At 43.4% G+C, this 26,505-nt stretch overlaps 1 protein-coding gene and 1 long non-coding RNA gene across 7 annotated transcripts in view; one reads left to right on the plus strand and one right to left on the minus strand.

Moving 5' to 3' along the window:
* LOC118287914 overlaps positions 1 to 22,566 on the plus strand; it is a 56,726-nt gene extending 34,160 nt beyond the window's left edge. For 2 of the 5 annotated variants that reach the window (XR_004785754.2, XR_004785759.2), the window contains 6 exons: positions 1,649 to 1,708; positions 1,791 to 1,861; positions 9,154 to 10,436; positions 11,154 to 11,218; positions 11,336 to 11,582; positions 21,940 to 22,566. This is a non-coding gene — a long non-coding RNA (uncharacterized LOC118287914). Of the gene's footprint in view, positions 1 to 1,648; positions 1,709 to 1,790; positions 1,862 to 9,153; positions 10,437 to 11,153; positions 11,219 to 11,332; positions 11,583 to 17,477; positions 17,733 to 21,939 lie in introns of all 5 variants that reach the window. The other 3 variants (XR_004785755.2, XR_004785756.2, XR_004785757.2) reach the window with 3 other exon arrangements.
* pax2b (paired box 2b) overlaps positions 1 to 24,486 on the minus strand; it is a 31,010-nt gene extending 6,524 nt beyond the window's left edge. For both annotated transcript variants that reach the window (XM_047327826.1, XM_035613553.2), the window contains exons 1-7: positions 23,830 to 24,486; positions 21,972 to 22,137; positions 21,231 to 21,428; positions 17,539 to 17,618; positions 17,300 to 17,419; positions 9,125 to 9,300; positions 6,106 to 6,220 (exon numbers count right to left, since the gene is read on the minus strand). In XM_047327826.1, coding sequence (XP_047183782.1) covers positions 6,106 to 6,220; positions 9,125 to 9,300; positions 17,300 to 17,419; positions 17,539 to 17,618; positions 21,231 to 21,428; positions 21,972 to 22,137; positions 23,830 to 23,872 — 898 coding nt within the window. In that variant the 5' untranslated portion in view covers positions 23,873 to 24,486. The remainder of the gene's footprint in view (positions 1 to 6,105; positions 6,221 to 9,124; positions 9,301 to 17,299; positions 17,420 to 17,538; positions 17,619 to 21,230; positions 21,429 to 21,971; positions 22,138 to 23,829) is intronic.
* Positions 24,487 to 26,505: the final 2,019 nt, after the last annotated feature.

Genomic DNA, 26,505 nt, shown 5'->3' on the forward strand with positions numbered 1-26,505 from the left:
AAAAAAAAGCCTTCTACATGTGCGATATCTTGAACAACTTATTTATTTAAGGGTGAGCGAATGAGCCCTCTGGGTAATGAAGTACCTGCTGTCAGGCATGGCAGGCATGCTGCATGCAGTGGGGGGCCTGGGGAGCCACAGGAAGTGAAACAGCTGGTGAATCTGGTAAAGAGGCAGGGTGGCAAGCCTGGAGGTCCACAAGACCCAGGCCTGCCAGGGGAGGAGGAAGAGGAGGAGGAGGAGGAGGAGGAGGGCCTGAGAGGAGCTACAGAAGCTTTGTATGGTTCTTTCTTAACTATGTGTGATGGTGGAGGGAGGAAAACTTTTTTCTTAGAGGACAGATACATACAGAGGCTATGTCTATATATACATACTGTACATGAAACCATTATGTCTGGGCTCAAAATCGGGAAAATCTCCGCAGCATGAGAATTATTATTGTGCTATTTAGACTCTCAGCGACATGCACAATCGCTGAAAATGGACAAAACAAAACGACTAGCTTTTCCTTTCAGGAGATGGTCTGACGAATCAATACCTGAATTTTTGGGAATATAGAATTTTAGTTTCATGTGGTGTAAAATAGTGTGTTTACTTGAGCACAGTGCTACAGTTCAGAACCTTTAAAACAAATTCCAACTTTACTCCGAAATGTACCGGAAATGTACCAGTTACATTTGACTACTACAGTATTTAAACATTGCTTCACCCTGATATGCTACACCAAGATGTGCTGCTTATATTTTAAAACACACGTCATATCGATTAAATAACTCAAAATGGGTCATCCTGCATACCCAGTGAGGTTTGAAACTGAAGTACATTTCGCTGGTAGTCGTTTTTTTGTTTTACTTACTATACATTTTTGAGGCACGACTTAATAGTCATTTTTGTTTCAGAGCTTTCATTTCTGCATCAGAAAATGTTCAGTAAAATCACCACCTTGCTGTTGTCAAGAGATGTTGTTGCCTGTCTGCGGAGCAGGTGCCGGATTCGACTCTGGGTGATATAATCACTAGAGTTTGTCAGTCGGCTGCAGAGATTTGTTCAAAATATGCCACAAAGCAAAACGTAAACATGAAACATAAAACCAAACAAAAAAAAGCCAAACTAGGAACATTTCCACTTGTGATCTTAAACTGTAAGATAAAGAGGCGAGCCAGTGTCATGTTGAACTACTGCTCTCTATTATTTGCAAATCTCCGCGCTGATCGCCGCCTTGTACGAGGACCTAGTGAGATGTGTCTTTTTGGTTAAAGCGCTGAGACTCGAGGGCTGTGGAGTAAAAGAGCTTCACAGAGAAGAGTGAGGTCATGCCGGACCTTTCATTTATAATAAGAATTAGTTAGCCACAAGCCAGTGCACATAAGTCAAAGGGAGCCGTGGGAGTACCGCAGGTGGGGGGTCCAGCAGGGGTGAGGCCATTGTGTGTGAGTGTGTGTGCGAGAGAGAGAGAGTGTGTATGTGTGTGTGTAACTATTGTCCAACTGTCTCAGCAAACACCGACCCAATCTTTTCTTCATTATTATTGCAGCAGCTACAGGAGTCGTACACGTTTAATAAAAGTACATACGCTTATCTCGTCATTAACTCGCTTCAAAGAGATGAAATGCATCATGAGTAATGGATCCCTGCCTCTCCTCCACAGAATCACTTCAACATCTAGTCTAATGTCTTCGAAATATGCCAAAGCCGCGATGCCAGAAAGGTAATTTTCAACTCCAAAGCTGCTTTAACTGTAACTGGAGATAAACCAGGGATTAACCTCACCTTTTCTCCACTTTTTTCAGTTTATAATCTGCAGGTTTCACTGGTGTAACTGATCAATTATGAGGCTGTGACTACACCTCGCTTCTTAACCGTAAGTGGAGACTCTCTTACGCCGAATTTCATTAAGATTTGCGCAGATTTCAAGGCTTCTGTTTATGCGGTTTGTGAAATGACTAAAAAACTATTTAATGTGAGTCAGCCACTTCGAGCCAATAGCTGATCAATATAAGCCCTGATACTGATCCAGTGCATCGGATCGGGGCATCAATACATTCTACTTATTGGAGACTTCAACCTTCACTCTAACCTTAAAAATCTGCAATAAAAGGTTGTGTCTTTGGATAATTTTTGCTGTAGACGAGCGAAAATCATCACGTTTTGGTTATTATTTTAATATTATATATAAAAATATACAAAAAATAATTGACTAGAGAAGGGCAGTCTGCCAGTCTATCTGGACTGTTTTCCACCAACTGAAGCAACCGTCGGTCATTTTTCATCACATGTTGACTCTGATGATAATAATAACAGCCTCTGTTGGGTCCTGTTTTTGTATGTTCCAGGATACAGTTGGCAGCGACTGCCAACAGCCCTGTGACTGTTGCTTTATGTCCCCTTTAAAGCCCTCTTTCAGAGAGGCGCCGGTTCGGAGAACTCTCTGTACAGCAATGATAGCCTCATTAGCTGCTTCCTAGTCTTTGTTGTTTTTACAACAGAGATGTGTGTCCAGATTCTCATTAAAAGATGGGCTTCTTTATATTGTCTGCTTCCCCTGACAGTCCCCTTAGATTGAACGCCAGCAAATCAAGCTATTTATTTTTCCTCTGCCCTCTTTTCGTTCCCTGTGAAAATCAATTCAAAGATGTTTGGGGTTTGCCGTGACAAAAACCAGTATTTCTGGCTTAATTTGAAAAGTGGCTTGTAACAGTCACTGCTGAGCATTTCTTGCTTCTAGTGGAGCAGAAATGTGGTATTTTTACAGACTAAAGTCTGACTTAACACATCATACTTGTTTAACTACTTTCAATTGAAGAAAAATAGTTTTTTTGGTCAACACTTGATTATAGTGTTGACAAAGAATCATGGGTTTTATCTCAACCCAGGACGTGACAAGAAACGTTATGCACAGCTTTTGCATTTCCATCAACTCAGTTTCTCAAAACACAAACAGAAGAGCAGGGTGACCTTCCTCTTTATCTGGCACAGGAACAAAGTCGTTTGTGACTGAGTCTTTTGCTTGCAAGAGTATTAAATTTAGCATGACAGGGACACCTTCATGTTTGCTACAACAACAACCAAAAATCTTTGACCTCCATTTTTCCAGGCTATATGCAGAATGGGGCAATTTATCACCAGCCAAAAAATCTCAGCGCCCTAATTAATTACAACTAAGTAAAGAATGTTTGGAGAGCCAAATTGCTTTAATTCCCCAAACACTGGCTGAAAGTCATCCATTATCAAATGTGTGCTCAAAGGTTAGTTTGCTTTTGTGAAGACGGAGTAAGCATTCATTTTCGGGCGCCTGAGCCTGCGTTTTCCTCCCTGTGGGGAGACGGGCGGTCGGTTTGTCATGAGGCCACGCGTCACTGACGGCAGGTTTGCAGTCTGATCGTTGCTCGCTGCTCACTGGACAACGGCAGGTCTCGATTCTCTCTGTGTAGTTCACCCCGTGAGCCCTCATTCACCTTAATTGCATTTTAAGTGCGTATATTTGTACTTGCTGGGTGAAGTTTTGTTAAAGCAGAACAACAGACAGGGATAGAGCAGTGTACAGAAGCAGATGCTTCAGGAGGAGAGGTGTCATCGACACGCGGGGCTTTAAGCCTTTGGAGGCCTCCATTAACAGGCCCAGCAGGGAATATGTTTAAAGAGTCTTCAGTATGCAGTCATTGAGTGGAGATGTGTAAAACTCCCACGGAATGCTCGAGGGAATGCACCGATCGGCCTCTTGAAGTCTGAAGTACCATCAAGAAAACTGGTGGGCTCTGACTAATTTCAGGAAATACAGAGAATCTCTATAGAAACGGTGGACAATCGGCCGTATCAAGGCCATCTCTCCATTTATTTCTCAAAACACACACAAAAAAAAAGTTCAGAACTCCTCCTTCTGCTATTCATAAATTCACCCGCGGCCCACACTATTTGAATTTTAAGCAGCGCGAATGAACAAGAATAAGAAGCACTTGAGATGAAATCCATCTCTCGGAAGGGAATTCATCAAAGAAATTACTTCCCATATCAACAATAGAAATTACCTCACAATATGCAATTGTCCTATCCACATATTCATGGAACCCTTTGGTGTTTTTATGGGGTAAGAGGGACTATTTAGCAGGTAATACAGCGTTAATGTGGAGGAGAGGGAGAGAGAAGAGAAAACTGTTTTAATGGAAGTGGCTTCTTGCCTCTGAATTTCGATGATGTGCACAATGCCCTTAAATCCCTTTCTTATTCGAGGCTGCTTTGCAGGTACTTTTGAGCCTTAATAGGATCAGCAGAGGACACAATAGATTTCTATCGCTCAAGTCTTTCAGTTCATTGAGAATCCCAATCTCTGGCAAAGTGCACTTCATGAATCATTCATTTTTAATAGATTATGCAAATTCCGGAGGCATAAAATCAACAAGATCAATAACTTTGGGTATTTTAATTGGTGTTAGAAAACATTTTAAGGATGAACATAATCTCCGGTTCTTTCCCCCGTAAAGACACAATTAATTTTAAATTGGATCTCGGCCTAAATACTGCAGATAATTTACTACTTTTTTTTTTTCCCCTCTTTTTTTTTTTTTTTTTTTTTGCCTGGCTTAAAATTCCTCTGGTAGGCTTATCGCTGGCAAGTAAACTGTAATACTCAGCCATTAGAGAGACCACACACCTGAATATTACCCAGGCAGGCACAGGGGGGAAAACCAAGCAGAGGAGCCACTAACCAAATACTAATTACCAAGTGGAAGTCACACTGATGTTTGTTCCATTAGTTTGACCTCTGTACGCTTTATTTCTCTGCCTCCTGTGAGATGGACCAACAGAGAAGGGCATGGAATTAACGTATTTACCATTACAGAAAGCGAGCTTTTGATGTGAAAAAAAACACGCGCGCACACACACACACACACACACACACACGCACAATACAATCCCCATCTTTCTTCCCCTAAATGTGTCTTTGCACCTGTAACGCAGTAAGGAGACCCTCTCTGCGGAGACCATCTAAAATATCCCAGGTGCAAACAAAGCCGCCTGCACAGCCCGGCCTGCTTTCTACGGGGTCACCAGTGCACAGAGGACAAACACACACCTTTCTTCTCCGGAGGCCTGCCGTACAGGGGGAAATCTACCTCCCACATATTAATGAGAAAAGGGGGCTCTTTATTTTCTCATAAGGCTTGCTTGGCTATCATTTGAGATGGGGGGGCTGCCGCAATTTTCAATCACCCTGTCCTCCCCCGTGCAGGAACTCGTTGGCTTTGATGGCTGCTGCATAATTATATGAATTTTTAATAAAAGCTCTGTATATTAATCTCAGGCCTCCGACAGTCATCGTAAAACTTTCAGTAAACTTAACCTTCTTCTTGGTAATACGGCAACAACGAAACAATATTTCAATTAGCCAGGCAGTCATTAACTGTGACAAGGAGAGGAGACGAAGAGGGGGAGAGAGCGAGAGAGAGGGAGGGAGGGAGGGAGAGGAGGGCGAAATAAATGATCATGGTGTTAGAGTTAGGCTGCAGAAATGCCAGAGTGTATTTACCGAGGCACATTACTCGTGCTTTGAGACACACAAACTGTCTCGCGGCGAACAAATCACAGGGGCAACACAGCAGCAGCCAACAAGCAGTCAGTGCTGCATGGTGGCCTCTTTTTTTTTCTCTTTTTTTTTTTTTGTCTCCCTTCGGAGACCTTGCTCTGATACACAGTCATAGTTCTGATGTGCTGACACCCAAAGGTCCTTGTCCAGCGGTGACTGAACAGCTCGCCCCCACCCCCAATCGTTCTTATCGCCCCCGCTTGCTCAGCAAAAACACAGCAGACGGACGACAGCTGCTAAAGCTTTCATCGCAACATCGCACCACCTTTTCAGCTCAGAGTGGAATGGTATTAAAAAAGTCTTCACACTTAACTTTTTGGTTTTGCTTTTATTTTTTCACACATTTTTTTTTGTTTTCTTCTTTTCTTTTTCGTCAATCGCACAAGCATGCTCGGCATCGTTTCTCTTTTACATCGTTCTTGGGGGAGAGAGAGAGAGAGAGAGAGAGAGAATAAAAATACCCTCAGCTGAAGCTGTGGCTCGGCAGCGTAAAGCGGCGTATACTGTACGGCACTTGATCTTACCTACGGGGTAGCTTTGCGACACGCTGGGGCCCAAGTCTGGGTTGGCGCTAGAGGATAAACTGGGCTTGACTTCATCCAGGCTGGTATTCAGGGCAGGGAGCGAGTACTCATTAGCCTGGGAAAAGGACAGTTGAATCATTACACAACCAAACAATACCTAGATGGAAATCCTCCCTTCTCCTCCTCCATTAAGCACTCCACACAGGCCTGTGCGAGTATAAATTTGTATGAGGGCATTGTGTGTGTGTGTGTGTGTGTGTGTGTGTTTGTGTGTGTGTGTGTGTGTGTGTGTGTGTGTGTGTGTTTCAGTGTGTGTGTGTGTGTGTGTTTCAGTGTGTGTGTGTTTCAGTGTGTGTGTGTGTGTTCAAGCTGCAGGGTGGCAGTTCAAGCATATCATGAATGTATTTTGGTATTGTCTGAGAGGAAGTGGGATTTTGAGATGAGTGAAAAGCCAAGGCGTCAGCTGGCCCTTTGTGCTTGACTGCAGTCCTACCCCTGATCAGCCAAGGGAGAAAGCAGTTGTGCTTTGTTACAGGCTCACCATGTGGTCCTGTTTCAGAGACACTATTCACCTTTTTTTTTTTTGTGGCTTTTTTTGCTTTTATTTTGAAGTGAAGTTAAATTTCATCACCTCTTATCTCTGAATCACTTGTACAACTCGAGCTTTTTGTTAGTGTTTAACCGCTGTTGCTCCCTGTGTGCGTTCAGATGTTGCATTAAAGGACAAGTTCACCCAAATTACACACACACACAAAAAACCCAACAACAACAGATGTATTTAGCAATGCAGATCATTTTAGGTTTGTGTGCCGAAGCTTTGAGATAGTAAACATTTGAAACTTCAATCTTAACCCCACCTTAACTGGGGTTAACTGGGGTGAAAATGTGCTTTTGAGCTGCTTTAATTAAATGGCAGGTCTCCCCGCATCATTTGAAATACCCAAGTGACCTGTGAATCAAAATGAGATCCATCCTTCTGTTAGCTTATACTATTTTTCAACAAAACCCTCATAGTTTTGTTTTCAGATTCATATATTTACTCATTTAATTCATAATTATGGCCGTTAGTTTCAGTTGGTACCGAAATAGTATTGAAGTTTAATGCAAAGCTCCATTTAACAGCATCGTTTCTTTCCAGAAACAATGTTAGTTACGCAAAATCCACATGTTTACAAATGGAATATTTCTTCAGAGAGTAGTAAAAAAAAAAAAACATGACAGCAAAGCCTGTTGATTATCCTGAGGGAAAAGTTCCCATTGAATTAACAGACAAAGATTTACATAATTTGAGTTCCACGTGCAAAACCCCCTTCACCTCCATTAGATTGTGAAGTTAGAAATCATTTCAAAAAAACCTCACCAGATAAAACCAAATATTTATTTTGTAATGTGGGTGAACTGACCATTTAATAACAAAAAGAATCCACTCTTTCAAAGAAAATTATCTCTTCCCAGCTTCCCTTTCATCGTCATGTTGCCTTTTGTAAATTCACTAAAAGACACTCATGGCAGATGTTGGCAGGTTTTTTTTAATGAGATGAGACTTCCGGAGTCTGAGTGTTGACAATGTTTGTCCAAAGCCCAGTGTGAGCCAGAGTGGCTCAGTGGGCCGCGCTCCCACAGGGGGGGACGCCCGTGACCCCGCTCTTGTCTGCCACTATCACCGATAAACTCTAATTGTCTGCTACAACTGTTCACTGGCACAATGTCGGATGTTTTCCTCTATTCTCGGGCGGCTTCAGACGCCAAACAGACGTTTTATCATGCAGATAAAGGGCAGGAGGGGGGACACTGAAAAGATGGGTCTGAAAGGGATGACCACATGGCTGGCAGAAGTGTGGGAGGGGTCAATCCATTGAGTTTTGCATCTCCAGACTGGGTTTTTAATGCCCCGCTACAGAACCCAGACACTGGCTAATAGGGACACATTTTCCAGTGGAGAAAAAAAAAAAGTGAGGCACCCATGAAAGGGAAAGTGCTCTGATTAATATTGCATTAAATTAAAGCTGATTTTTCTGGACTGTTCTTGGACCCTTTTTTTTTCATCCTTGCCCCCCCCCCCCCCCCCCCCCCCCCTTTTTTTTGAGTCAAACCCTTTTCCCTCTGCCTTTTAATACTCTCCCTGACGTTCTTTGTGATTGCAAGTCATTTCCAATTCGTTTTGGTATTGATCTTCCTGTAGAAATCAGTTTTGTAATTAGCTGCAAATTAGGCCCTCTTCTGGAGGTGAGGCCTGTCCCACTGATTTATCACCTGCGTAATTCGCCCCGATTGGAGAGAAATTAAAATGAACTCAATTAGGCCGACTGCTTTTGCTTTATGGGTCCGACTTGTAGTTTGGTGGGAGAAATTAATAGTCTCTTGTTGTTTAATAGTATAATGAAAGTAAATAAAGGTTATCCATTGTAATGAGCCCAGAGCTTTTAATAAGCAGTGGTTTCTGGCTGTCATTTTGGTGCGGGGGCGGCGGTCCCTCAAATGCTTTCTAATTTTTTTTTTTTAAATGAGGATGGATGGCAGCCGTGCTTTTAATATCAGGGGGAGTGGGAATGTATGGAGGCTGTTTGCAAATGGTTTCATGCATCCATTTCACGAATGCATGGCGGCTTTCATAAAACGTCGAGATATGACACAGAATTTGCAAAAATAAACAACAAAGGTAAGAAGCAGCAGTTGAATAACACAGCAACGATGAAGAAAAAAATCTAGGTATTGATTAATTTCATGTTGCCGTACTGTTATTCTCAATTACAAGGGATACAAGGAATGTGTTTTTCATCACAAAATCAATAGTGTGTGGGAGTTTTCCTTTTGATCCCTGCAGCATTATACATGCTGGGTTCTAATCCAGTGCTTGGCCATGTCAGACGTTCCTTTAATTAGCTTTCGTCTCTGGATATGGTTTGTGACAAAGGTGGGGAGGGGGTGGGGGGTTGATTCAGCATCACATGCACATTTCTTTGGTGTTTTTGTTTATGTGAAAAAAAGAAAAAGAATGGTGGGCTGCACAGTTACTAACCTGTTCAGGTTTGATATGCTCCGATGTAGGGAAGACGTCAGGGTACGGAGGGCGTTCAAAGACCCGGTCCAGTGCTTCCAGCTGCTGCTGAGTGAAGGCATCTGCCCTCAGGTGTTTCCGTAAACTCTCCACACTACCCTGAGAATCACTGTGTGGGCCAGAACCATCTGAACCATCTACAAGAAGAGAGAGCAACAATCGAGACACTGACCCCGGGAAGCTGGCCTTTGTCAAGCTATGCACTTCATATTCTTCTCCATGTTTTTTTTTGGTTTTTTTCCCTGTACCACCTCTGTGGGAGACCAGAGGAGGACAGGAAAAGGATGGAGTGCTGCTTTTTCAGCAGCGTAATGACTGTAGTGAGCCACTGGCTACATCATACAGACTTTTCCCTCTGCCCCCCCCCTCCCACTGTATTAACACCACCATGATCTGAAAGCCCTCTGGTAATTGATGGATCACCTGCAAATATATACATGTTGTGGCAAGCATGTATACTAATGAAAGCAGCAGCTCCCCCTTTCCAGCCAAAGGATTTTGTTTTTTCTTCCATTGGTGCTCAATGAAATCAAGGGCACGTTTTTTTTTTGTTGTTGTTGTTGTTTTAAAGTACAATTTCCCTTTTGCAATTCAATACTGCTTTCATTCTCTGTGAGTGTGTGGTTCCATTTGGGAAAAAACAGCGGCGGAGGACAAGAGGCTAAATAAAATCGTACAGTCCGGTTCAATCATCCTGCTCTCCAAACACGGGAATCTTCTCCTGACTCCTGACCTGATTACCCAACTGTTGGGAGAAGGATGCCTCGGCTTTTCCCGGTATCACTTGTGTGCAATGCTTTGAAGCCTCTTACAGACCATTCTACCGTACCTCCATCCCTCCGCTCTCCTCCACCACCCCCCACCTCTGCTGGCTGCAGTGGCTGTGTCTGCCGGTCTCCTCCCCAGATCCCACAAAGCTTCAGCTCCCTTACAAATCTGTCATTCTAAATTTGCTGCAGATTATGTTCTCCCCTCAGTGGGAGAGCCGTGATATATGATATGCAAGGCCCCTATTGATTGCCTGATCTGGTGGCAAGAGGGAGCTGAAATGAACTTGAAATGAACATCATGCCTCAACTCATTGTGCGTATAATACTCTACTTAATCCCACATTTTTCTCTGCCATGGAATTCAATTGATCAATCATGTCTGTGTGATAGTACCATTTGGGAGGGTTATTGCCATCCTATTCTGCTGCTTGACCTTTTTTTCACAGGCTGAGACCAGAGGATGAACCTGACTCTCCTGTGGAGAGCTGAACGAACTATAAAAGGTGTGTGTCCGTGTGTGTGTGTCCGTTTGTGTGTGTGTGTGTGTGTGTGTGCGCGCGTGCGTGTGCGCCCGTGTGCGCGTGTGTGTGTGTGTGTCTGAGTCCGAACAGGTCTGTGCAACTTCAAATTGTGCTGATAGTTAGTAATAAATAAGTTACGAGCTTGCCAACAATATCTTGTTAACACATTTTTTATATATATATATCGTCTGCACAGAAGACTGCGTCGGGACTTATTTACAAGCAACAGACGATCTGATACGCCGGAACGTTATCGGTGCTGATCTTATTAAGTTGACCGGGTATCGGCCATGAGTTTCTTTGTCTATGTCGTGATGAAAATCAAAAGGTTCCTGCCTTTCATTTACGTACATTCGATCATGGCAGGCTGATGAATGTGTTTTCGTTTTTTTACTGGTACATCGAGTGAAGTGGTTGTACACGTAGAAGGTCAGAGAAACCCACTGGAATCTTTTTTTTTATGTAAGGTAACACGAGGACAAGATTAGCTCAAAAAGCTTTGCCGCCAAGCTTGAAGAAATAAGCAAAGAAAAATGCTTTTCACTAGAAAGTTTTGTGTATTTGAAGTTGAACATATTCAACACAATTTCATTATTGATGGACACGCTGGTTTGTGTAGAAGATTACAAAGGTAGAGTTTGACATTTTGGGAAATTTGCTTATTCATTTCCTTCTCAAGAGTTAGTATCTGTCTTTTAGATCAGAAGCTGAATTCAGGAGATGCCGCGTTGACAAGGGAACTGCTCGCCTGGCTCTGTCGTGAGGTAAAGATATCTTCTTTTCATCACCTTTCAGCACCATTGTGGATGTAGTCAACGGGTCGGAAAACGAAGCCAAATCCTTGAGTGCCTTAAGCCTGTATTCTCTGTAATCACCAGCAGAGGCCGACTCACTGTTTGCAAAGTGAATAAACACAATAGACGATAAAGCACCGTATACATTGGAGCGTGGATACAGCGTGATTGACAGCTGGCCCGTCCAATCGATGCGTGGTTGCAAGTGTTGGGACGAGCTCTCCGTCAGACCCACCCCCAATTCTACGTCCGGTTCCCTAAAACCAACATGGCGCTGGTCAAAGTGCGAAACTCCAGTCTTCAAAACGGCAGCGGTTGATTTCCGCACACTCAGGTGAATGTTCAGCATGTTTTATGGCCCTTCACCTACTATAGCTGCTGCTTGTCACTTTATCAAACTCAATTGTTCTCTTTGCTACCAAGGCAAATGGAGTCATTAATTACTCGCCATCAGCCGGCCCGAGCCACAACACCTGATCAATACCCCGCCACCATATTTGTCATTCACCACTGCAGAATACACTTCCCACACACAAGACAAACCATCCTGGGTCAACCTTCACACTCTGCCTCCCCACTCAGATGGAGGACAGTCCCATGTGCCCTCCCAGCCACTGATCCCCACCTGACAAATCAGCAGCAACTGTGTTTTTCATGTTGATGAAGACGATTCTGGAGACATTTAGAAAAATTACATATAGTTTTGCAGCCTAATTATGCTTCATCAAGGTGTAAAATCCATATCTTTTATCTACTCCAGTTGACGACAGATGAGTTTATGTTCAAATGACAACATTCTTTAGCGGTTGTAGAAATTATGACTCCTGTCCATGGGGAGGGACAGAGGAGGTGGTGTGATATTATTATTATAGAGAGAAAATTGTCAAGACTTTCTTCCAATGATGACCGTTCTTCATTTTGTGACCATGACAACGAAAGATCCCCCTCATTTAATCGATGTAATAATTTTAACCCCAAAAATGACCCAGAACCAAACTCTATATATTTTTCGTGGCTGGTAGGAAAACGATTCAAAATGTTTAGACTCTGGAAAGCATTCATGGTGGTGCACTCGGCCGTTCACAAGGGCAACGAATAGTTTGTAACAATGAAAAGTTTAATCCTTGGTCAATCGAAACGAAAAGTGATTGTGATTATTAGTTTCAGTCATAAAGATGGTCGGACACATGAAAAAGGTCATGTCAGGTTTTTAATAATGTAAAAATGGGCCTGATGGCCAGATGATGCCACTGATCAAATTAAGTTTCTTTTTTTTTTTCTGTATTAAAATTTGAGTGCTTCCTACAATTCAGATTTTTTTCACAAATATTCATTATTATACAGAAATAGTAGATTAGATTCCATGTGCTTTAAAGAGTCTATAATCACTTAATGTCAACACAAGTCAGATGCAATATTTGGACGTTTCCAAACCTTCCTATTATGCGGCGGCGATGGTAATCTTTGACCACCGTGGCTTTGTTGGTGCGCTACATGCTCGTCCTGCTCCGTGGTTGTTTATTGATCATCACAGGAGTCGAGTGTATTCGTCTTGACATCAGTCTGTATTAACACTCCCGTAACGAGGGAGCAGCCTCTATCAGATCAGATAACCAGCTCTATGGAGCCGACTCCTCTCTGCGGGTTTGGCACCCAGAGGTCACGACCCCCAGCAGGAGGGCTTTAGCCGAGGCAACTCTGCGTCTGGGAGCGAGTCTGACCGACGGCCCGCCAAACAAAAACAGAATCATTCTCATGTGAATGAAGTGCAGATTGAGGATGATTAGTCGTTTTTTTTCCTGAAAGTCTGAAGAGGATGATGTCAGAGTAAGAGTTTAAACTCGTACTCAAGCGCAATTAAAATAGAATTTCCACGAGGATTTCAGCTGGCACCTAAAGGTCATGGAAGAGCCCCTCCCCTTCCTAAAAGTCTGCTCCTTGTTTAAATAACATGTCAACATACATCCGCTCTCGCTCCCTCAACACGCAGTTATGTATTTCACAATAACACACCTCCATAATTTCCCGCCTGATTCAATTCCTGGCTAAATGAAATCAAATTAAAACTCATTTGCATCAAATTGGATGAACTCAGCTGCATTTTGTTTTTCTAATTGAATGTTTCGATTATGTAAAACATAAATGAAATCGCCATCGCCGAAGAGCTGTGATGAGTGCTGGGACGGGTTTGATGACGATCAAATCAGGATATCGGTTAAGAATAAATCGAACAGTTAAAAATTTGGTAAAATTAATCCCCCAAAAAATTTAACACACATTCTCCATTTGTTAATTACATTTTTGTTGGTTTTGAAATAATAATTAAACAAAACAAGGAAAAAAAATTTGACATTTAAAAAAAAAAAAAAAAAAGAAGTTACGATTCAGAGAGAAAATAGTTTGGAAAAACGTTCGGCCGTGATTTTCCCAAGCTTTAAAAAAACTTTGTTGATCTAATTTGTAGGTTTGCACATAGGTGCTGACATTTTGCTGCACTCCTGAGCTCCTGTGTTGATCCTTCCTCTCGCCTGAAACAGATGCTGATACACCAAGCAGGGTGTGACGCCGGCTCGCTCCATCACTCATCCCCATCCGCGCGCGCTCAGTCCTCATGACGCTCAGCGATGAGAAATAATTAATTCAACGGCTACTGAAGCACAGAATCACATCCATTCTCCACTGCCACCGGCTATTGTTGTTGGCGCTTGAAATATATGATGATCGTCTTAACATAAAAGATTTCTCTCTCGCCATTTCTCTCATGAATCAAGAAGAAAGGTCGACACAAAAGCGAGGAGAGCGTTTTGGTATGGCTGAAATTAAGAATGGGCTTACGGGTCTGATTGTGCAATTTGTGGGCCGCGCTGAAAGACACGTGCGATTCGACTTTTGAAAGACCGGACACACTTCACGGACACATGCATGTTCTCAACAGACCTCCAAGCTTGCTGCTCAGGTCGATTCAGCTCGCTCACACGTTCTCTCATGACAAGAGGGTGAACAAAAACACCCATGAAAGCCAGTTTGTACTCAAACATCAGATGCTTTATGAACAATTTTCATAAAAGAGGCAGCCAAAGCTTCTTGCTTTCGTCTTTTGTGCAGACTAGCTGTCAGAAGCTGTGGTTGGTGGGGCGGTGTGGGGGCATTGGGGGTGATGCAGGGGTGATGTTAATCTGTGAGGTAATGGCTTTTCTCTGCAGCATTGCAAATTCTAATATACTGTACGTCACGTTGTAAAATGTGCGGACAGCTGTGGTCACCAGAGACCCCGTCTCCACCGCGGGTCCCTCGCTCCCCCCGCGCGGCCCGTGTGCAACAATGGCTGCCAAGTGTAACATGCTACTTTTAATTTGCAATAACACGTGACAATAGCAAATGAATGGCTCTTATGACACCTGTGTCCCCGCAGTTCCCCTCGCCGAGGCCCGGTGTACACAGCGTGTGTCACACTACATTATCTCTACATGCCTCCTGTAATGCGGGACCTTTTCTTAAGGGCACTGCTGACTTGGACACTCAGGAGCTTGCCTGCCTGCTTGGCAGCGAGCCACGGCTAGCTACCGCCTCAAAAACAAATAGTCTGGGCCGCACAGCCAATCCATTTTTACCGGGGCCTCCCCAATCCCTTCCCCTTCCATCCCTCTGCTCATTTAAGTTTTTACGTCTTCCAGCCCCCATCACGAAGCTTACCAGGTTAAGTAGGACTCAGGCTGGTTACTGCGCTCGTGTGAGGAAATTTAAAACAAGCCTTAACCGACTTGTAGACTTCTGTCGACCGATTGAAGCAAAATGCGCAAACAAGGCAGCACTGAAGCGTAGACTTTAGATGCAAATGGAGGCAGAGAAAAAACAGGCCCCTTGAAACAGTTAATGGTATCTATGGCATATATTAGATATATGACGTTTTCGCTCAGTAATAAACACCCCAAAATAATAAAGCATGGTTATTTAGGGAAATAAAAGCCACAGGTTATGACGTATTGGAACTGTGCACGAAAATTCAAAATACAAGAACTCACACTTTTACTGATGACGCTTGATTTCCACCAAAACTGAAAGTTAATCTAGGCAGACGCATTTCTTATACGTGGTGGAAGATGTGCTTTTTTTAAAAGATATATTTCCTATGAACACTAATTAATTTTTATTTTATTAGCCAATTATCTTGTCTGTGATTATTTGTCTTTCAACCCCACACCCCACAAATATAAAACCTGCATTGTAGATGGAGCCGCTTCCTGAATTTTTAAAATAAAAGCACTCGCTATCTTTCCTATTTCCACCAGAACTTTTAGTAAACCATGGTCACAAAGGTTACAAAAAACGTCCACAATCCCAAAAACTATGAGCATCACGCTCCGTGGGGGAGATGGTGGCCGCGCTTCAGTTTCAGAGGACACTTCAACTCCACCAGTTAAAAGATGAATTTCTGAGGTTGTTTTTTTTTTTTTCCGGTAAGGTTCATTTTAAGAGAAGACAGCAACATGGCAACAGTGTGTACAGGGTAACTTTGTATGTAATATACAATTCTTACAAACTGTGGCCCGAGGCCAGATATTGCCTCTTTGCAGCCTGTGTGTGTGTGTGTGTGTGTGTGTGTGTGTGTGTGTGTGTGTGTGTGTGTGTGTGTGTGTGTGTGTGTGTGTGTGTGTGTGTGTGTGTGTGTGTGTGTGTGTGTGTGTGTGTGTGTGTGTGTGTGTGTGTGTGTGTGTGTGTGTGTGTGTGTGTGTGTAAGAACCACCCTGCCTCACCCTCAGTTCAAGTCCTACTGTACCCTGACAGAAACACGAACACACACACACACAGCTTTTTCTTCTCTTTCATCGTAATACTGGCCGAGCACCTAAATCACAGAAATGGCAGCACATCAGGGGAATCATTTGAGACTGAATAGCCATAGAAACATGGCGCTGTCACCTGGAGGACCTCCACAAAACGGGCCACAGCTCTCCCCCTCACACACACACACACACACACCGTAGTCCTCTCCATGCCCTTTAATACCTCTTTGCCCTTCACTTGCAATCTGCATAGAAATGTGTGCATTCTATCATTCAGTGACTAGACATTACACCCTGGCTAATATGAGAGGTCCTCGAACGACTGAAAATGAACCCTCGGAAAATACCAGACGTTTGCATTATGCCCCCGCGATTGCATATCTTACAGGGAAAGACTTGATTATGTCATTTGCCATGTCCACGTCATGCTGGTTTTTTATATCTTTGCCAGGAAATCTACCTCTGACAGGTCATTAGTCATCCCCTCCTCCTCCTCCTCCGCGCACGCACATAAAACATCAATTCCACTCAATATCCCGCAAACCCCCGTGCTTCTCAACAAACGCCAGAACAAAGAAGACGCTATGTAAACTGCTGCCGCGCTCTGATTAGCTCTCATTCCGGAGCACCGCAGAAATAAGGCACTCATTCCCCCACCCTGTTTGAGATAACTGCCCCGTTTCAAGCAGCCACATCATCCCTCCGTACCCGCACACGCCTCGTAACATGAGTGCATCTGTTTAGCTGTTCTCATCAGCTGCTTATGTAGTGACATTAAGGAAGCCTATTGCTTACAGAACCAATAATCTACATCGCCTCAGGCCTCCTTATATCCACTAACCTACTACGTCTGCAGCAGCAGAGGTGGGAGAGAAGGGGGAAAAAAGAAAAAAAAGAAAAGCCCTCCACAGAGCTATAGCGGCTCTCTTGACTGACCTGGGTGGTTGGCTACATCATCTTGACATGTAATTATCTAAAGCCCTTTAATCACTTCCATAAAGATTAATTGCAGGAGACAACAGCGGAGGTCGTGTCTTCAAATCAAAAGGCTCCTTGGCAGATTGACACAGCGGTGTAACAGAGTTCAGACCTAGGTGTTTTATAAGGGTCATCTTCTGGAACTGAAGCAGGTTCTAATGCCGTAATTGCAAGCTCAGCAAAGTGGGTTTTATAGCACAAATCTTCTTTTTCTTTTTTAAGCTATATTCTGCAAATCTGCATGCTAATCCTAAATGTTCCCTCTCCTCGGGACAAGAAACTGTCTTACCTTCGTCTCTTTTCCTCTTCTCACCGTTGGATCGCGGGATACCCAGAATCCCATTGATGGAGTAGGATCCTGCAGGGTCATTGGAGGCGCTGGTAACAGGCGGAGACACTGTGTTTGGTACTGTGAGGGGTAAAGAATGACAACAAATAATAATTAACATCCGACTTGTATATTTCAGTGGACACATATGCTTTTATATTTCCGTGCGACGCCGCTGATGCTGGGAGCTGCAGTGTTACCTATGGTGTGGCCTGGCGCCGACAGGGACGTCCCGTCGGGGGACGGGTGGAAAGGCTGCTGGACTTTTGTCCGGATGATCCTGGGGGAACAAAGGAGATGCAGGTGTCACCGGTGCTCATCTATTCCTGATTTTCTCCTCCAAACTGCCCCCTGATTTAAGCAAATTCCATCGGTCACGTCAGCTACCATGGAGGTATTGTTCGATTTTTTTCTGACTTCCACCACAGACTATAATCTTTGAGCCCACAATGGTCATGTCCACACATCACCATGTACGCATATTTATTTATTTTTTTCGTCCATCCTTTAACTTTTGTTGTTTTTCCTGTTTTGTTGTCCTTGTTCCTATAGCTATGTCTTTTTATATGAGTAGTACTGAGAGCAATTTTTAAACCAGGGTCAAATTCCTTGTGTATGTGTTCACATCCTTGGCCAATAAAGCGGATTCAGATCAAGACATCTAACCCACAGCTCATACGCAAGAGGAGAAAGGGACCTGGTCACTGGTTCTACCTTAGAAGTGAGGCCCGGAGAAAAGTCTTCATTGCACTTGGTCCGAGTGATCTTGCAAGCAAAGCATGAAATCACATCAATTCACCTCAATGATCAGCTTCACTGACTCTACCTGGCCCACACTAATCAGCCAGCCACACACACACACACACACACACACACTCCCCTCCCTCTCCCACTGTGGATGGGGGGGGTTCCACAGCGGCCGAGCAGCCCCTTTGCTTCCCAGATCAAACATCTCTGTAGGAGCCAGCGGCCCCCGAGTGCCAATGTGGATGAGGTTGTATTGATCGGGGCTTGGGGAGAAAAAGTTGGGGATTAGTCACACGGGCAAACAGATGCAAATAGAAAGCTATAAATTATATGTGACAGGAAAGCAATAGTTCCTTATTGCCTTGCACAAGCTTACGCCAGCATTAGATTCCTTTAATCTGAATGGCACTTGGGGAGAAAGGGAGCTGTCACAATAATTTGTAAACTTTAAAACTATTCATCATGTGTGCCACAAGTGCTGTTTTAGAGTGCGGGGGGGGGGGGGTTGAGGACCATAGAGCTTTTTATGGTTGATTTCTTTTAGATATTTCAGATTTTGCTCCTTTGCTCCTCTTTTTTTTTGTAGATTTTTCTTCAATGGGATGAGAACATTTACTCGCTCAGATAAAGCTGCACAATATTTAGCACCAAGATTATCATTTTTTTTCTCCTTTTTATTTCCGTCCTCTATATTATCCAGAAACACATCAGATGATTTGGATATTGATGTTACTGCTGGTGCCAGAAGGCTGCAGAGGAATAAATCCAACACCGTCTCAAAGAAAAAAAGAGAAAGAAAGAGAGAGAGAGAGAGAGAACTCCCTTGGAGGCAAAGCTACCTAACAACAAGCTTTTCCAGAGGGCGCATATTGATGTTTTAATTTTTTCCACTTCTCCCCATAACAGTTATTCGACCCCTTGACTTGTGTGTGCTACATAAATCCAAAAGACTTTATTTGGTATCCGTGTTCCTGATATTGAATAAGCAATTTGGGAGAATGAATTAATGGCCTGGCTCTCGCTGAAAATCCCCTGAAGAAATATTAAAATTGCTTTACTTCTGAATCAATAATATCAAGCACCATTGAGAAACCTTTTTCTTTTTTTTTCTCTTTTTAAATGTCTGGCAGCAGGGTAACGTTACTTGTTGTTCGCGGTGGCCCTGACATGTAGTACAACACTATCTCGGTAGCATTTAATAATGCATGCAGGGGAAAGGTGTTTAAATGGAGCGTCCTCTTTTGTCAACAGTCCTGAGGTCAGACAGTCTGCCACCGAAACCCACAGCCGTCCCCGGTCGGAACCATCCAACTGGAAAACACTTGAGCTCATGGGTTTTTCTCCCTCTCTCTTTTTTTTCTTCTGAATTATCTCAACTGGGAAAGCCCCACTTGAAACGTCTTGCGTCGCTTATTTTTATATTTGCTTCAGTTTTTTTTTTCATTAAAAAACCTTGAAAAGTGTTTTTATGGAGAAAAAAAACAAGCAAATTCTGCTATATTGATGTTTTCATTGATTTCATTATTTTAATTGTATTTTTGTTTTTAGCAGACTGCTCCTTTAGGAATCCAAACCTGCATTGAAATATTTAGCTCCAGCGAAATCAAAACAAATGCTTGTGTCATCTCATTAGTGTGTATGCTTCACTGAGTGTGTGCGCGCGAGTGTGTGGGTGTGGGGGTGTGTGTGGGGGGGGGGCACTAGACTACAAAGCAACACATTGAAGTCTTACATTTCTTCTGCTCAAAAAAAGGGGAAAAAATATTCAGCATTAAGCCATAATAGAAATTCAAAGTAGCTTTCATATTTGGCTGATAGAATTACAGCTCTTTGTATTCACAATTTAATTTCCCACATAAACAATGACACATAAGGCTTCACCCCCCACACTCGCCCCTCCTTCTCTCCCTTTCCCCCGGTCCAAAATAGAAGCTCTAATTGGAATTGAAGAAAAAAAATTAAAAAATTATAAAGCCCCTTTTAATGATATTAACGTACATTTCGAATTTATCACATACATGTGTCTGAGCCTCCTTAAATGGGCCTTTTTAAGCAGCCACGAAGCATGAAATGAATTTTCTTCAGCCCTTTTTCTCTATTTAAAAAGATGTCTTGTGTGGAGCTGTCCACGCGCTCTCTCCCGTCAGCTCATTAAAATGTAATGCTGATGCTGGCTCTATGGAACAGTGCCTCTTAACCAAAGTTCATCACCGGGGATCTCAGGTTGGGGGGGGGGGGGGGGGGGGGGGGGGGGGGGGGTGTTGGAGGGGAGAGGTGGGGTGAGAAGGGGGTAAGATGGGGTGAGGGTGCCCTGGGTCCTCCTGTAGCTGCCACCCTGACAACCACAGAGCTGTTTATGACTTTCTCTTAACAGACCTGATGCATATGGTCACACTTGGGATGTTACATTTACATTATTTTATCACATTATCTTTGAGCAAATGGTCAAATAACGGCACAATGAGGGCAAAATTAAAATGGTATTTATTTTGTAGGCATCATCATGATGTCACGTTAATTAGGCTGCAGCACCTATAATATGCAAGCAAGGATTCAAAATGAGTGATTTTGAATTCATGATTTTGGCCTGTTTTTGACAAAACGTCAAGATAAGGTATTTTTTCACATGGTGTAGTATTTAACAAAATCCCCTCCAGTTATACAGGTGTGTGTGTGTGTGTGTGTGTGTGTGTGTGTGTGTGTGTGTGTGTGTGTGTGTGCAGCAGCTCCAGCACATTAGACGTGCTAAAAGAAAACTGGCCTGCTTTATAGCGCCACGGGAATCTGGTCACCGAATATTGATCGGTTTCCATCTCGACAGATTCACTCAGTCCATGGATGTACTGCTGATTGTTGAGGGAGTTCGGCCTGAAAGAAAGATTGAATCGCCCCCCTGGGACCGCGGGGCAGCAGCAGCAGCAGCCTCGACGTGCCGGGCAGCACAAAGTTGGTCGAACAACAGTCCGCTGCGCGGTGCGTCATGGCGCGCTCAGCTGCACAGATACCAACGACTGGTGATGGGGGATTTTTTTTCAATTTGCGCTCCGCCGGCGCTCTTCATCAGGCTGTTTACATCCTGCACCCTGTTGTTTGATCCGATTACATTTGCCAATGGAAACAAATATTGTATTCGTTTGCCTCCTACCTGTTAATGGACGAGACGCTGGGGACGGTGTCGTTGTCGCAGATGCCCTCCGCCAGCAGCCGGTCTCTGATCTCCCAGGCGAACATGGTTGGATTCTGTCTCTTGTAGTCTGCGATTTTGTCCACGACCTTTGGCGTCGCCACTTTGGGCTTGGAGCCACCGATCACGCCCGGTTTGATGCTGCCAGTCTCGTAGTATCTGCAACAACAACAAAACAATCTCCGATGAGGCAGTGATGGTTTGCAATATTTAGGATCAAATGCTGCCAAAAAGCTCCCCCTCAAAATAGGTTGGGTTTCTTCTTCCAAACGCAATATTACGCACACAGATTATAAACGTCGGAGCTGGTTTTAACCAAGGAAGTGTCTAAAAGTCAAACTTTTCTACAGCAAAACATCGAACCTGAAGGTTTTATACGTACAAATTATATTTTCAAAGGTTAATAATGTCTAAAAACAAACCATCATTTGCTTGAAAACCAGTTAAAATGCAATATAAAACTTATTTGAAATCTATTTCTGTAAAAACACCAATATGCACAAGAAAACCCAATTTGAAATCTACCAAGCCAATTTGAAATATTCATAAATCTATATTTGATAATTCAAGGCTGAGTTTTTTTGGAGGTTCAACCTTCTCCTCCACCACATCGCTTCTGCTTCCTCTTCTTATTAATTTGCCCCCCCCCCCTCCACCTGGCTGCCTGCAGGGGCCCCTCGGCCGGACACTGGTCCCCCTCACCTGCCCAGGATCTTGCTGACGCAGCCGTGGCTGACCCGCAGCTGCCGGGAGATGTCGCAGGGCCGGACCCCCTGGTGGGCCAGCTCCACTATCCGCTGCCTGACCACGTCCGGGAGGGGTCTGCCGTTCACAAACACCCCGCCGAGCTGGTTCACACCTCCGTGCCCTACGTGGGACACAACAGCAGCACACACACAACCGTAACATTACATAAAGTCGTCACGGAGGAGCAGGAGGAGGAGGAGGAGGAGGAGGAAGGGTCAGGTGAGTGTTGGGCTTTTTATTTTTAGGGGGAAATCGCCCTTTAGAATAAAACCTCGACTGCTGGTCGGATTCCTCCTCTGGTTTCTGTGGAGCAGGTGGATTCGTATACGTTGATTGTGTTGCATTACAATACAAATATTGTTAATTTTTTTATCAAAGTAGATCATTTCTTTATATATAAAAAAATATATATTATATTCGATATTTATGTGATTGCTTTCTGCCACATTTCCAGCGTTTCACAGGCTAAAAAAAAAGATCACGTTCTTCTATTTTGTCAGTTATTGTTCCTTCCAAATAATTGAAATGAATAAAGGAGGATTTAAGAAAAGACAACTGTCCTGATGCATATGCATGCATGTTTTATTAATTAAACAAAAATTGACACTGCAGCTGAAAATTATGTTTAATGTTCAGGGGTATATTTGCACGTGTTTGTCCATACTTGTTGTTTTTAATTTTCACTATTATACAGGGTCATTTATATTCAAATGTCATTTTTTAAATAAGATTTATTACAGTTGTAATTAAATGCAATGAATACCGTTGGGTGTACTAATTAAATGATATAAAATACAAGGTTATTCCTGGACAACTAAAACGCTGCATATATATTTTTCATATTTTCATCTGTTCCTGTGCAGCTTGTACAATAAGCACATTAAATACAAGTCTGCATTAACCAGCGACGAGCCTGTGTCGAAAAACATGTTTCACTTCTGATAATATATATATATATTTTTATTATTATTAATTCAAATGAATTTCCAGAACTTTAAAGTTTCTCAAAGTCAAAACCACAGACTTGATATTTTTCCCAGCAGCTCATGTTTTGGTGTCGACTTGCACGCTCCTTCATTCTCCCCTGCACACTCGGTGATTTTTAAATAATTGAACGAGCTTTGATCACTCATATTACATATTATTTAGCGGACGATGAGGTCATCCATTATTCATACACACACATTCACCCAATTACAAGTGGAACCACGGTACGTGTGGACTTACTGTTGGACCTAGATGTGTGTGGCTCCTCTGTTATTCGGATGATTTGAGCAAGAGACGTGTGAGTTAACGTGTGCGGACTTATTAGGCCTGAACACACACGAACACACACAGTGCGCGCGGGAAGCTGCAGGGTTTCGGTGCACGTGCAGACGAGCGAGTACCTGCCCAGGCGCATGTGCTTTGTTTACTATGACAAGTTTCATATCTGCACATCGCTGCTCGGCGGATTGTTGACATTTTTTTAAAAAGACATTCAGATCATATTTTCGCCAAAATAAATAAATTGCGCACATGAGAGGAAGGTGTGAAATATGAGGAGATGATACCACCAGCAGCAGTAGCCTCCTTGTGTTCCCATGTTTGGCTCTGTTTGCTTTCCAGTCAGTTCATTAGCTCGTAACTTGTCTGTTAATGCGCAAAAAGACGCGGTTTGCGCACAAGACCTCGCTGCGGACACGCAGTCTGTGCAAATGTGCAGAAATGATTCATTCCTTCTGCTCTATGGTTATTACTATTATTATGATGTTGTGGGGTTTTTTTATCCGCATGCTGCAGCGGGAGACGAACTCGGGGTTGTGCTACTTACGGTGCATCGCCGTGAAGGGGTCTGTCTTGCAGTGAATATCCATTGGATAGCAAAGGAAAGACAGATAATCAACTGAAGTCGCCGTCTCGCCTTCCGATCGAGGGGGAAGATGTGAAGAAAAAAAGGGGGTAACTCTGCTCGATGTGGGGGGCGGGGGGGACTTAGTTTGCCCCCTCCACCTCGTCGCGTCTTCAACGAACGATCTGACGGCAACTTCTTCCCCCCAAAAGTTGCCTTTTCTTTTCTCTTTCCTCGGTCTCTCAACAGTCCGGTCCGGGAGTGCAGGTCTGGCAGGTGCGCAGCATGACCGAGGGCTCGTTTCAGGAACGCGAGCTGCGCTCAGTTCATCGGTGTTTCTTTTCTTTCTTTTTTTCAATTCAAGCACAGGTAATATAATTCTCGTGTGCCGGCGAGCGCCACCGCGATTCTTGGGCACGACGATGGGAGAAAGCGTGTTGTCAGGTCCAAGCGTAGCAGGGGCCCGGTAAATCTCCTCAGTCCTGGTGGCCTCGGTTCACGCGTCAACACGGCGCAGAGGAGACACACTCACACACACACACACACACTCGCACACACGCCGGGGTTCCTCTCTCTTCCCTTTGCGCGCTGGATGATGCGTGAGGCTGGGTCTTTGGGGCTGGGAATGAAGCCCCTCTCTCCGTGTCTGTGGTTCTAAAAGCTGCAACCCTCCCCTCCCCTCCCCTCCTCTCCTCTCCTCTCCACCCCTCCAACCGCCCCCCCCCCCCTCCCCTCTGCAGACCCCCCCTTTTTGCTTATATGGATGACTTGTCAGACAAAGGCAATAGATGCCAACACTTTGTGATTCGCCAACGCAAAAAAAAAAAAAAGAAGAAGAAAAAACCTGGGGTCCACATGAGGAGGTCTGAGGGTCTGACACACCGGCAGGAAGGGGAGGGAGGTGGATGAGGAAAAGAAATGTGAGTTTATTAGACATTATAACGGCTGTGAATTACATGGTCGTTCTTGAAACTGGAAGTTTTGAATCAATGAAAGATGATTTTTTTTTTTTTTTTTACATATTGAATTCCTTTCTGATCATTTTTCTTTCATCACGCCGACTGACAGCTTGTCTCTGGGAATACACAGGTCCCGGATTCAACTCAATCCTTCTTTGATGTTTTCTTTTGATTTTTTAAATTTTTTTATTTCATCTTTTGCTCATCTGCCTTTATATCCTCTCTGAATTACAAGTACAGGCGTCAAATAATGTGTTGACATCGTCATTTCTACCTTTGATTTGAAAGAGAAGATGTTAAACCGGTGGCTAATGTTCATGATGACCTTTTCTCCCGTCGGGCTGATGGTGTGATGATCACACTGGTCCATACTGGGGGTGCTGGTGGCTGGTGGTGTGGAGGTGGGAGGTGAAACTGGTCTGCACGCAGCAGCAGTGCCGCTGCGCTTCTGTAGATGGCGCTGTAGAGTTTCTCTGATTTGAAGGCGCTGTCGTCAGAGTCCCCCCCCCCCAGAAAAGTCCAAAAGTTGGGGTGATGTGGTCAGAGTGGGAAGTAAAAAATATCCCCCGGGCACAAATGATCTGTATGAGATATGGATCCATGTAAAGTGTTGCAAAGAAGTGAGCAGCTGATGGTCAGAACCTGCAGCATAAACTGATCTAAACATGGAGTCACGTCTCCTGGATCCTCTCAATGTCATAATTTTAAAAATACATCTATTTAAAAAACAGGCTATTTTACAAAAAGCTGTAATTAGAAATCCTGTATAAATTCAATATATATATGTCTCTAAATATATTATTGATTGTTGATTTTTTTATTTTCTTATATTTCTTTTTCCATACATTTTCTTTAAAAATTATTATGCTCTCTCCCTCTGTTTGTATATACATATATACATACAGAGATAAAAGAAGAAGAAAATATATAGCAAAACTGCCTAAATAGATTTAAATAATAAATATAAATAGTGAGTCTTGAAATGTCCTGCAATAAATTAATTGATATAACAAAACAACAACAACATTAGTAATATTTATTATTTTAATTCTTATTAGAAATATAATAATAATAACATTTGATTATTATTATTTGTAATATTATTATTCTAAGAATAGTTTAAGTGTAGAAAATATATATATATATATATATATTTTTTTTTAAAAGGTATAATTTCTGAATTTTTTCGGATGGGGTTCGTCTGGTGGGGTTGTGGGGCTGTTGGGAAGGGGAGGGGGGGGGCATCTCTTAGGGGCTGGGGGCCACATCTCGCGGTCTGCCTCCTGGTCAGGTTAGGGGATGATTTCTCTTTTTGTTACTGTTTTTGGACTGAGCTTCTGGTACAATATGTAGCACTATAGGCTGTAATTTCACACCCGGCTGCACATTTCCCTTAAAGCTACATTCTTTTTTCCTTTTTTTTTCACCCTATAAGACCCCCACCATCCTCACCCCCTCCCTCACTTCTCCCCATCCCTGCCTCTCATCCCCTCCTGCTCCCCCACAATTTGATCCCCCCACTGCAAAAATTAAGCAGTTGGGGGGAGGGGGGGTGAAATACTGAAACAGTTTTTGTATTTCCCCCCATTATTGTTAAACACATATCCAAATGAATACACCGTTTTCACTTTGTTAGGCGTGTGTTTGGACAGCACGTGCTGTGCGGCGTGTTTGACTGTCAGATGCCCCCTCAAAGCCC

Source organism: Scophthalmus maximus, chromosome 16, assembly GCF_022379125.1.
Source record: "Scophthalmus maximus strain ysfricsl-2021 chromosome 16, ASM2237912v1, whole genome shotgun sequence".
NCBI classification, from domain to species: domain Eukaryota; kingdom Metazoa; phylum Chordata; class Actinopteri; order Pleuronectiformes; family Scophthalmidae; genus Scophthalmus; species Scophthalmus maximus.